The sequence below is a fragment of the Emydura macquarii genome, unplaced genomic scaffold, assembly GCF_026122565.2.
Source record: "Emydura macquarii macquarii isolate MOO-44397 ecotype Brisbane River unplaced genomic scaffold, CSIRO-AGI_Emac_v2 contig_2994, whole genome shotgun sequence".
In the NCBI taxonomy this organism is placed as follows: Eukaryota; Metazoa; Chordata; order Testudines; family Chelidae; genus Emydura; species Emydura macquarii.
The window spans coordinates 2,133,297-2,146,093 of NW_027133131.1; the positions used below are offsets into that span (position 1 = coordinate 2,133,297).

The window sequence follows — 12,797 nt, forward strand, 5'->3', positions numbered from 1 at the left end:
TTGGGGACCAGCACCGAAAGGAACGGAGAATAAAGCGGCCATTTCACAATGTTTCAGTTCCAAGTTTTAAAATCTTCGCCTAAGTTTCGCAGGGGACGTTTGAGTGGGGAAGGCGAACGCTCTACAAGACTTGCTCACAGAACTGCAGAAACGACGGGGCACGGAGGAAGAAGAAAGTACTTAGACACCTAACTGCTATTCCTGGCATACAAGAGAAACTCCCATCAGGAGCTAGGAAGTGGGGTGCCAGGGAGCAGTCCCCTGGTACAATAGCCCCTTTTTTGGCACTGAATAGCATGGCCTGTTCTGCTGGACTATAACCTGCCCATTACATCAGCTGCCATCCTTCTGTGCTATGCACACTGGCAGGTTCCATGCTATTCATCCACGAACAGTGGCCGAGTGGGGGAGGGGGAGGAGACTGTGCCGGACCTTTATCGTTGTCACAGGAACACGCTGGAAACTGATGCAGAGAGCTGCAAATGAGGAAAGATTTTACTAGGCATACCTTGGCTGACCAACATTATTGGGAGCCCGACTCACGGGCCTGCTGCACGCAGAACTGCCGCTGCCTGCAAAGAAACTTACATGCACAGAGGGGACTGCAAAACTGAGCCCTGAGAGGGGGCGGACGTGAAACTGGCAGACAGTTGAAAGGTATAAGCCTCACGTGGGAGGGGAACTGGCTAGGGGGCTCCAGGGGTATTATTACAATTAATAAAGTCAAGTTAAGCCCAGGGAAAGCCGAGTATCAGGAAATGCTTCCTGCCAGTGAGAGCTATTAGGTTGCAGTAGCATCTCCTAAAAGAAAGGGGTGTGCACCCCATGCCTTTAAAACTAGATTAGACAAAGCCCTGACAAGTCAGGCATTGCAGGGAGAACAGATGTATTCGGGGTGGAGCAAAGGGACACTTGTGTGTCCTTCCCAAAGTTCCGTTTTCTATTTTTCAAATTTGTATGGGGTCTGGATGGTTCTTCAGCTGCATCCAGGGAGAACATCCACCCCACACTTGACCTCCTCGGGCTCTCAGCCGGAAGCAGAGCAGGCAGGCAGCGAGCAGGAGGAGGAAAATGGTTCCCCCAAAACAGCCACATGGAGACAGACCTCTTCATTACTACGAGGCTCGCAAAGGCACCTACCTCATTGCGAGAAGCTGCAGCGCGGTGCAGCGGGGTTAGCCAAACAGTGTCCTTCGCGTTCACGTTAGCACCTGGGGAGACAGAGCAGAAGGGGGAGGTGAACACACCTGGGCGAGGGGCACTGCCAGAGTGTAGGACTGCCAGGCAGTCCATCCAAGGCACCATCACTGTTTCTAAACAACCACTGCTGCATCTGCTTGGTTAGAAAGCACGTCAATTTCCTCGGTTCAAGAAGGAAATGTATTGAACTTTAGGTCTGGTCTACACGTAAAAGTGAGGTCGACATAGCAACAGCGTTCGGGGGTGTGAAAAATGTATACCCCTGGGCAGCTAGTTAAGCCAATCGAACCCCCAGTGAAAACACAGCTAGGTCGATGAAGAAATCTTCTGTTGACCTAGCTACTGCCACTCGGGGAGAAAGATTAGCTACATCGGCGAACCCTTTCTGTCACTGTAGGAAACATCTACACTATGGCGCTACAGCAGCACACCTGCAGTTCTGTATCAGTGCCACCGACGCACAGATCTAACCTGAGTTTAGATGCTACGAGACGCCCTCCAGCGCAAGGGTCATACGCTATGCCAGCTGCCTTAGCAACTTGTCAAGGGCTGCAGCTCCCTGGCATGAAGCAGAGGGAATGCAACACATGGGTAGGTGGAAGAAACTACATGTCCCAGCATGCACTGCTCCACCTTGATCTCAGTGGCCACAAGACTACTGGTCCCAGAAGGCAGTTCTTCATCTTGATCTAAAAGGAGGCCGCTCAGACAAAGATGGCACATTTCATACTGGGATCTGTAGGTTGCGCCTCTGTGGTACAGATGGAGACCACAGCCGCACTGCAGGAGTCTGCGGGCCTGGCTTTTGTCATCCCGGCTCTACCGGCGCAGGCTTTCACGACTGTCTGTGCCGGCCTAGGACCATCCAAACCCAACTGCCCTGGCTTTAATGAGTAGTGCTGACCCGCCCTGAACGCCTGTGAAACGTGTAGCTGCAGTTCACGTTTGGTGGCTGGAACTGCATGTCTTCCAGCAGCGAGTCCTATTGAGCGAGGCTTAGGGAAATGATTTCCCCAAATCTCTGCTTGTCGGGGCTGATCTAGGATCACCACAGCCCGGGGGCTCTTCCATGCCACCCGCAAACTGCTGACAGGATGAATGCCGGATTAGGGGCCTTTTTTCTCCCATCTCTGGTGTGTGGAGAGAGAACTTGAGCACAGATTTGAGCTGTTTCAGAGGAAAATGGAGGGGTTGGTATCTTGGGTCAGAGCCAAATATGCTGCAGGCAAGTGCTGAGCAAAATTCTCTGGTCCTCATCCCACACCCGGCAAATGATCCTGATCTGCAGCTCCACCCCACTCCTGCAGTTGGAGGCTTTCTCCCCAGCCAGTTCTGTCAATACCCTTCAATCCTGAACCACAGCCTCTGCTATCCCAGCCCTGGGCTCCCCACACAGAACTCTGCCGATGCCCCCTGATCCTGACCCACAGCTCCCCCTACCCCACACACTATTACAGCCATGGGCTCTCCCCAGTTCTGCCGTTGCTCCTCAGTCCCAATCCACAGCTCCTCCTCAATTCTGCTGGTGCCCCTCAATCCCAATCCGTAGCCTGCTAAACCCCAATATTCCAGTTCCAGGTTGTTTTAAGATTTGCACAAACCTCCTCCTGGGATCTGGGCGAGAGCAACAAATGCAACGTCCCTTGCGACTCAAGCACCAATTCTCCTGTGGGTGAAAAATCCTTGTACCTCCACCCCCTTGAGCCGCAGCCCTTCTGTGTTAGACCCACAAGAGGGCCACATCCATGCAGCCAGTTGTCCTGGGCAGAGACAGCTGCAGGCCTTACCTGACAGTATGAGGAGCTCAAGGATGGGGACATCTCCTAAGTAGGCAGCAGCATGCAGTGGGGTCCGTCGTTCTTGGTCCTGGATAGGCAGAGAAGGAAAGGCTGTATGCAACTATCCAAGGAGGCAGGGGACACACACACACAGCGAACACAGCTCCTTCCCCATCCAGCTTCCCTCACTCCAAAGACCGAACCGTTGCTTCCTGCCCTGCAGACATCTGGGTAAGTCTGAGACGATGGAGGAGTCTGCTTAGGACCAGCAATAACGGACAGCCTCGCAGGGAAGCAACAGGCCACATTTCACACCCCAACCCACTTCAAAGTCCAGAGTGCACTGATGGGTTTGTGTCAGGTAGAGCCAGGAGTCCTGGGTTCTAGTCCCAGTCTGACAGTTCAGTGGTTAGAGCAGGGGCTAACCCAGGAGTCCTGGATTCTATCCCCAGTTCTGGGAAGCAAGTGGGGTCTAGTGGTTAGAGCAGGAGGCTGGGAGCCAGGACTCTCAGGAGGCTAATTTCTAGCTCTGTTACTAACTCGTCCCGCGACCTTGAGCAAGTCACTTCACTTCCTCTGTGCTCCAGCTTCCCTAAACAGAGATGGTATCTAGGGCGCAGGGTTGCAAGACTTAATGAATGTTTGCAAAGCCCTTTGAGATCTCTGCATGACAGGCTTATAAAAACACCAAGCGGCATTCTCCCAGTGCTCCGGATGCCTTTCACACACCATGTCATTCTATGTTTTTACGCCGCGTGTCAAGTGCCAACAACAATAAAAACTTCGAGTGTTACAAGCAGCTCCCAAAACACGCCAAGCCCAGACGACTGGGAGAGGCTATGAAGGTGCAGAAAGCACATTTTAGACAAGATCAGTTTTCTTGGCTTGGTGCTGGGTCCTTGGGAATCTTTGCCTTGAGGCATTTGGCTCAATCTCCGAAAAGGCCAAGCTCAAATGCCAAATGGCGAACGTGAGGAAGGTTGGAGGGGCGCAGGAAGAGTTTGAGAGCCCACATTTGAGTTGCATTTAACAAAAGCTGTGGTTTTTAAGTAAAAAGAGTGTCAAGAAAATGAAAGTGAAACTGACCAATCTCATTCACTAAGTGAAATCCACATCTGAAGAGATGCGTGTTCAGTGTTAACCATTCTCCCCTATTTTCAGCAAGAGAGCAAAGGAGTTTTAGAAAAAGGATGATCGTGATCAACTCTCCTTAAAGAAAAGGAGACTATGAAGTTATCACATCCCTGAACAAAGCAGCCCTGGAACAAATTCTCATGATCCCTTTGGGTAACACGTTAAGATTCGACCTAATCACTAGTCCCAGTGGCTGGCACAAAGATCAGTGAGTCAGCACAGAGTCTGGGATGCTTAACCCAGACCCATGCTGCCCACGTGCACGATGCAGTTAGGGTACGCAGCGGGGCTAACCTTGTGCATGCTGCAGCGTGGACAGCAGGAGACTGATGCATTAGTTGCAAGGGCCAAGAGCATGCAGAAGAAAACACCAGACCCCAGCACAGCTGGGAGCAGCACACAACGAAGACCGAATTAACGCTCTGCAACCTGTACGAGAATAAGATGCTGAACCAGAGTAAGGCACTTCTTACACAGAACCCATGACATGGGCCTAGAACAACGAACCCCTGACCCAGAGCCAATCCAACAGTGCCACACACGGTGACAGGCTCCTAGGCTGACACAGTCAGGTTTGTTTGGCTTTTTTTTTTTTTTTAAACAGTGAGGGTCATCACTGGAATGATTTACTAAGGGTCATGGCGGATTCTCCAGGAGCGGGAGTTTTTACATCAAGACTGGATGTGCTTCTAAAAGATCTGCTCTAGTTCAAACAGAAAGCATTTCGGGACAGTTATCTGGCCTGTGTTCCTCGGGAGGCCAGACTAGATGGTCGCAGGGGTTTCCTGGCTTGAGGTGGAGGAGGAGAGCCCTCTCTCAGCCAGACACCTGCCACGGATTCGTTGGCAGGAAGCTTGTAAAACAGATTAAGGGAGCGTTTGCATCCAAGTCTGACTGGAACATTTGCATGTGGATTTTACACTCCTCTTCCTCGGAGCTGGTTATTCAAGCTGCCTCATGTGTCAATCAACAAAGGAGGCCTCGAAAGCAGGCACCCAAAATGAGCTTTACCAGGAGCTAGAGGGATGCATCTGACTGGCAGGAGATCCATCCTGAGCACAGGGGCGTGGTCTGAAGATTGCAGGCTACAACATTCAACGTGTCATCTTCATCCCCAGGGCCAACCCCCCCAAAACTTCAATGTGGACCACAGCATCCTGGGCCCGGCGAGCCGCACCTCCTTATCCAAGGTGAGAGCAGCCGCCTCGTAGTGCCCCTTAGGCTGCATTTGTGCCGTCCCCATCCCACTTGTGCGCACTCCACAGCCAAATTTAAAAGAGGGGCAGCGAACGTGTGTCTGGGTTACTTGGGAAGTTAGCTCTCCTCCACCAAGCAGACCACACTCAGCACAGACAGCTCAGCCATGCTCGCATCAGACTATGTCAGCCCTCTGTTCCAAAGGAGAGCAAGGTGTGCGGTGGTCCCAGCTAACTGTCCTTCCACTCACCTGCAACCTTCGAATGAAGAGCGGAAAACCAACAAGACTTGGCACTATCGGAACGCTTTATGAACAGTAGGTAAGTCTCATGGGCCCCCCGTGAGTTAGGAAGGTACCATTACCCTCATTTTATAGATGGGGAGATTGAGGCAAGAGACAAAGGCCCAGATTTTTAAAGCAAGTCAATGGCAAACCCAGGAACAGAACTCAGGAGCCTTGCCTCCAAGTCACCTACTCTAACCACTAGATCACGTTGCAGAAGAGATTCTCGCCTGCTTACCAGAGCACAGCAGCTCAGTTCTATCTGCTCTGGCTACACAAGCATATTTCAGAGGTAAAACGAAGGAGGACAGTTCAATTTAAGACAGCAGCGTCAAAGTGCCAAGATAGGCCAGGCAGCTGCTGCTCCCTCACTCACCAATATATTGATATTCTCCTTCTGGTTCAGCAACGACCGCACCTCCTCTATATCACGGTTGAAGATGGCTTGGACCAGAGGAGGCTGCAAAGAGAAAGACAATCCAGCTGTGAAGCAGGTAGAACGTACGTGCAAGGACAAGAAGAGGAGGATGGCTGGCCTCATCATTCCATGCGCCCCGAGACCAGCCGGACAAGTTAGCCATCCCACGCTTTTACAGCAACAAAATCTACTGAGCCATGCTAGTGAGCTGCAGCTGTGGAGACCTCGGACAGGAGTTCTCCCCCACTCCTTGCAGCTGAAGGCTTTTAATATTTATACAAGTCAATTTCTGGGTTTGTTTGTTTGTTTTTTTTATTTTATTAAAAGAAACGCTGCTTCTGCAAGGATTAAAAAACTTAAACGAAGTGAGTGTTGGTGAAAATTGCCAGGTTATCCACCCTAGGGAATAAAGCCACAAGATGAACAGCAGCATACAAGTTTTCCACCCACCAACAGGCCTGGAAAGACTACATCTGGGGAGGTCAAGGGGGACCCATTCAGGCCCTGATCCTGGCCAGATATCAGGGGGAATAGGATCAAACCCTCTATCCCCTTAGCTTCTCTGCCAGCATGAGGGCTAACTGCTGCCACTTGTGGTGGTTTTCCTGATATGGACGCTTGCCCACCGGGAACTGGACCGAGACCCAAACCATTTCACACAGGGGCCCCCCACACTCAACAGCTGGCAACGACTTTTGATTGCTCAGCGGTGGAGGCCAAAAGCGTTGCAAGACTCAAAGAGGGATAGGCTGTTTATGTGGAGAACAAGAATAGTCTAGAATGCCAACAAGCCATGTTTAGGAAGGGATATAAACCTTCATGCTTCCTGACTTAAACCACTCTCTAATTATTGGGATGAGACCTTCATAAGGGGTAGATTATCCCACATCTGCCTTCCCCAGGGCTTCTTGCAACTTCCTCTGAAGCATCTGGTGCTGGCCACTGGCTGAGACAGATGCCACTGGCTAGATGCGTGACAGTTGTCTGATCCGGTCTGGCGAGTCCGACATTTCTCACCCAGCCTGAATTTGAACAAGTGCCTTAGAGGGGAAAGACGCTGCATCCCTCTGCCAAGTCCCCTGAGCCACCCACTCCCCGCAGAATGAAGCATCCGACAAACAAATACTCAGGAAAGCTAGATCTCGGGGGGCATTGCTAAAGCCCCTCCACTCAGAGGGGCAGGCCCTGAACCAGATCCAATGTAAGGCGTCTCTCCAGTTCTGAGAGAGTAAACGCGGCTTAGAGTAGTTCTGTCCTCTCAAATCCCATGCTGCACGGTAACAGCCCATCCCTCTTCACCTCTCCCGTCAGTACTTCTGGCTCTAACTCGTGTTGCTGTAAGATTTGCCTATAGCCAGAAAATGGCGACAACTGCGCCGGCTGAACTTCCTATTGGCCTAAAATGGATCTTTATAGACAAGCATTTGCTATGCACGCCACAGACTCTAGGCCGGTCCCTTACGTCACCCTATAATCCACCTTCTCACCCCATACGCACCCTCCTCCCAATGCTGAGACCACACAGTTAATAGGAGCGGTATCCTGGAAGACTGACCGCAGGGAAAGTCAGATTCCCGACTGGTATCTTTGGTTTTGATGGCACAGGAGTAACACACCTTCCTGGGAACCTGGTGCAGGTTCGGTTATAGAGGGTGAGCTACACTGCGCCACTCTGCAGTAGCGACAGAACCCAGCTGCGTATTTCCCATCACACAGACCTAGACTGCTCTCTTTGTCGTTTATACTGGGAGCTCTTTGGGGCAGGGACCATGGCTGCCTTTAGGTCTGTACAGAACCTAGTGCACCGCGGCCACTACTGAAAACAGATCACCACCCACTGCTCAAGGTAGAGCACCAAATCAGCCAGCTTCAGGGGTGATGCAGCTGAGAGATCTCTCTACCAACTCCACCTCGCCCTCGCCTTCCCCTGCCTCCCACACGCTGGCACTGGAGACGAGCACCAACAGAATCTGCTCATCCTGACTTGTCTGCTTAGCACAGGGGACCCTGAACTGGCATTTCCCGGGCAGACTTTCTGCCCCTGCTGCCCAGCTAACTCCAGATTCCCCCTCCATCCAAACATGCGTTAAAGCAGCTAAAGGCGGGAGTCATCCGCGTGGAATGCACCGGACTCAGCACCCAGCGTCAGACATTAAAAAAAAAAAGATTCATAGACGATAATTATGCCCTGCACGGACTTCAGTGGAGTTTGCAGGCAATGCTAGGACTGACACACCCACCCACCATTCACAAGGGAAGCTGAATGTTTTGGTTACCAAAAAAAAAAAAAAGTTCTATTTAAATCTTAGATCAACTCCCCTTTCAGCTTCTCTCCCCGCCATGTGAGGCTTTAAACACCCTGCGTATTAGTGATATTGCAACAGCGAGGGACCAACGGAGGGGTCAGCAGCCTGGATCTCAGCAATCGCTACTGTCAGGGTATGAATACAGAGGGCTCATGTAAAATCAGGGGGCTAAAGATTAGATGTTTTGTGGGCAAGTGGGGTGTTTGGAGGAACAGAGGGAGCTGCTGGATACCATCGGGGAAGCAATAGGGGTGACAGGTGAAGGGAGAAGCAAAGAACAACTGTGTATCAATACATTCTGCCGCAGGAAAGTGAAGTATATACCCTACAGGGAGGGTCAAATAGAATCATGCTCCTTAGGAAGGTGAGATTTAATTCACACCCCATCCGAAGCAGAGATGGGCGAAATCTGACCCTTTCAGGGAAATTGTATGTGGGGACGGTGATCTGAACAGCCACTCTTCCTCACACCCCGGGAGTGGGGGTACATAAAGAGACCAAACAGTCAGCCCTGCTGACTTGGGGGGCGGTCAAAAGTCAAGTAGGGTGCAAACAGGATTGACTCACATACTCGCCCAAGGAAAGTGGGGTGCAAACCCCCCCCCCCCAGTAGGTAAAGAAGCAGAATCACACAGACCACCAGTGACATGAGGGTAGACGGGAAAAGCCTCATCACACCCGGGAAATGGCCGGGCATAGGACAGCAGGGGGAAGAGTGACAAGGTACAAGAGCCAGGGCAGGAGGCGAAGCATCCCCTCTCTTGTGAAAGCGGGGTGCACGCCGGGGCTGGGGCAAATCAACCCCCCTCTAAAAAGAAGAGGGGGGAACAGAAAAGGAGATGGGGCAGGGGTGTAGGAGAAAGGCACAGAATAAAGATGGGGAGATTCAAACCCTGTCCAGGGGTGCGGGGGGAGGAAAGGGGGGAATAAACGAAGGCAGCTGGGGAAGGGAAGGAGATGGGGGGCAGGCACAGCGAGGAGATGGAGGGGCCCCAATGTGGGGGGCGACGCTGCGAGCAGGCCAAGTGGGGCGGGGCCAGGGGGAAGAGACGGGGTGCGAAGAGGGCGGGGGGGGAGCAGGGGAAGGCGGGGGGGGGCAGGTGGGGGAAGGGATAAAGGACGGGGGGCAGCGGTGGGGGGCACAGAGGAGAGGCGGGGGGGGGGGGGCTGGGCCGGGCTGGGCTCCATCTCCTCGGGCGGGAAACAGGCAGCGCCGAGCCCGGGGCCGGCCTTAGGGCGGCGGCGGCGCCCGACTCGGCCCGGCCCCCTCCCCGCTGCCCCGGGCTCGGCGGCTGGGCCGGAGGCGAGCGGGGGAAGGAGCCAGGCCGCTCCCGGGCCCCGAGGGGCGGCTCCGCACTAGGCCGCAAATCCCCGGGCTCGCGTAGCGGGCGGGGCCGGGGCAGGGGAGCGGGCGGGCGGGCGGCGCCGGTACCTGGTCCGTGATACTGAGAATCCCCATTTCCGGGGCCCCCCCTCAGCGCCGAGCTCCCGGCATCAGGCTCCGGCTCCGGCCGCGGCGGCTCCGGCTCTGGTGGCGGGCGGGCGGGCGGCGGCGGCGGCGGGGGCCGGGGCGGGGCGGGGACTGAGCCCGCCTACCGCGGGCACCGGCCGGGGAGGGAGCGAGCGAGGCCGCCGCAGCGACCCCTGCCGGGGAGCCCCCGGGGCGGGGAGGAGCCGGCCGGGCCCGACGGGAAGTCCCTGGTCCCCCTCAGGCCTGGCCCCATGGATCCCCCGAGGGGTGGGGGGCTGGGCCCCCTGGAGCTCCCCGAATAGGGCTGGGATCCAAGTCCCCCCCCCGAGCCTGGGGGTGCCTGGGCCTGATGGAGACCCTCCCTGAAATGGGGGGTGCAGACCCCCAAGAGACACCCCACTCCCTGCTGGCCGGGTTCAGGCCCCGCCACCCCGAGCCCCTGGCCGGCCTAGTGACCTGCTCGCCCCGGGATGCGTGAACCCTCCTGCACTGTGCCATGGCCCCGGGCCAGCCACTTCTCCCCGGGGCCCGTTCCACTGACCCCCACCGGACTCGGGGCCAGGCGGAGAGGGGTGAGCAAAGCGAGAGACCAAGGCCAACCCGCGGGCGAGGTCAGGGGCCTGGCTGCTCTCCAAAAGTGAGGCATCCGGTCAATCAAGGGTACCCGTGGGGAACTGTCCACCACCATTTAGCGATGGCTTCCAAGTGTGAGGGGCTGGTGGCCCATCTGGCCACTGTCATAAATAAGAATTAATAGTTGGTTGAGTTGTTACATTCATTCTTTGCCATTCCAGAGCACCCACTATCCAAGGAGCCGCCACGTGGGACTTAATATTCAGAATAAACAAATCAGTTTGGTACAAGGGTGATCTCAGACTCTTCTGCTTTTGTGACGTGGAAGCCCCAGCTGAGATCTCATTGTGCGAGTTACCGTACAAATCCATGGTAAGAGACAGTCCCTGCTCCAAAGAATTAAGAGTCTAGACAAGGCAGATAAGGGATGGAAGGGGAAATGGAGAGATGAAGCATCTTGCACAAGGTCATACAGCAGGTTAATAGGGCCAGGAACAGAATCCAGGTCTCCTGAGTCCTAGCACAGTGTCTTATCATCTGGATCAAGCTGCCAGTCAGGCCTTGTCTACACTTGAAAGGGTTTTCTGGTAGAGCTATACTGGTAGTGCTATACTGGCAACCTCCCTGGGGAGACACAGCTGATTCTGGCAAAAGAGTTCTTCAACCTGTTCCCGGAATGGGATGGAAATGGAATACTTACCAAATATTTTTTGGTTGCTGCTATGACTGGGTCTACACTAGAGCTTTTGCCAGCACAGGTATACCAGTTAGGGGTGCGGTAGGGTTTTTTTCATGCTCCTAACCAGCATAGCTACGCCGGTAACATTTTCTAGTGTAGACCAGGCCTCAGAGAGGGAAGGTTGGTCCTTTTTACCTAATGCACAGGTCTGGGGATCAGGAGATCTGTGTTTTACATGGACTTGGCTCTCTGCTTGACTTCAGGAAGCTGAGACAGAGAGAGGGTCGCACCGTGAAGTGAATCTCACAGACTTTAAGGCCATAAGGGCCCATCATGACCATGTAGCGCAGAACTCAGATCTCTTCATTCAGGAGCCTCTGAAAATCCCACTGCTTCCAGCATGTCCACAAAAAATTAACTGTTAACTGTTAAACAATACCAAGATCCATTCCCTCCTCTGGGCTACATAGTGCCTGCTCTCATTTCTGTGCCTGACCTTTAGGTCCTGATCCTGCAAACACTCACTCCCAGGCTTAAAGGCTTCTGCCTATGAACTCATTGGGTCTACTCGTGGAAGTAAGCATTGCACTTGGTAGTAGATGTTTTTCAGGATTGGGCTGTGATGTGTAAGCTCTTCAGGGCAGGGATTGTTCTGATACCTGTATTTTATACAGCGCCTCCCACATTGTCTTTGTTTAACAAATAACGAATCATAATAACACAGTGGTGCTGGATGGGACCTCATATAAACATTGCCGGATGGCTCTGATAGTGACCTCATGTGCAACTGACGCCCGCCAAAGCCAAGACCCCCAAAGTGGCTCACAAATCTTTACCACTTGATTCTCAGGACACTACAGGTGCCAGCAGGCCTTGTGGGCACAAGGCTTAGCTTGATGTGGAGCGTTGCATGTTGGGACCTGTAGTCTCCACTGGCCAGTTCTCCATGTTAAAGGTCAGGCTGGCTCCAAAAAGCTGCCAACCTGGCTTTTGTCACGGCAACTTTTGGGAGCCCCTTGAAGAAAACGACGTGTTTAAACAAAGAAATTATTGGTGCAATAAGATGAACTGAATAATTGTTTTCTGCAGTTACAAAGCGTTTATGTTTAACGTTCCTCTCTGTTACTGGTTGGAAGCGGTAACGGGGCACTGCTTTAAATTGCTGCCTCTGTGTCTTGAAATAACATTCAGAGACATATTTGCATTGACTGCTGTGGAGGGGACCTAGACCGGGGACTTGTGTGTCAGCTCTACTCCAGGTTCTGCTTTTGATCTCGGGTTGAACTGAGTTCAGTGGAGGAGGAGTGTGTTTGTGCAGTTGATACAGTAGCAGGGCTATTTTTATCATGTTTTTTGACCTGTAATTAGCCAAGTGTTACCTAACAGTGAAATCAAGGTGAAATAATAGCGCTGAAAAGCCATAAAGAGCAGCTGTTGACATTTTCACCAGTGAAATGTTTGCCTGGAGGAGGAAACAGTGGGACTAGACTTTTCACGGCGGCACAAGATAACTGGACTTGTGCTTTACAGTGTACTCATAACCCTTTGCCAATCATTTGTGTAGGCGTTATAGGACAGGCTTTCATCCTCCTCTCACTTTGTCCACAAAGGAAGCAAAATCGGGGGTTCCTGCTAGCACATTTCTCTGAGAGCTGGGATTTGAGGAGCCTGTGGTAACTGGCTTTCCCAAAAGAAGATGGAATTAGAGAGATGATTCATAGATTCCAAGGTCAGAAGGGACCACTGTGATGATGAAAA

At 53.0% G+C, this 12,797-nt stretch overlaps 1 protein-coding gene across 1 annotated transcript in view; it reads right to left on the bottom strand.

Annotated features, from left to right (window-relative positions):
- The window catches only part of ANKRD52 (ankyrin repeat domain 52), a 33,338-nt gene extending 23,519 nt beyond the window's left edge, over nucleotides 1-9,819 (bottom strand). Inside the window, exons 1-4 of the mRNA XM_067529626.1 lie at nucleotides 9,749-9,819; nucleotides 5,969-6,052; nucleotides 2,988-3,066; nucleotides 1,141-1,211 (exon numbers count right to left, since the gene is read on the bottom strand). Of these exons, the coding sequence (XP_067385727.1) occupies nucleotides 1,141-1,211; nucleotides 2,988-3,066; nucleotides 5,969-6,052; nucleotides 9,749-9,775 (261 nt within the window). The 5' untranslated portion in view covers nucleotides 9,776-9,819. The remainder of the gene's footprint in view (nucleotides 1-1,140; nucleotides 1,212-2,987; nucleotides 3,067-5,968; nucleotides 6,053-9,748) is intronic.
- Between the last annotated feature and the right edge of the window lie 2,978 nt (nucleotides 9,820-12,797).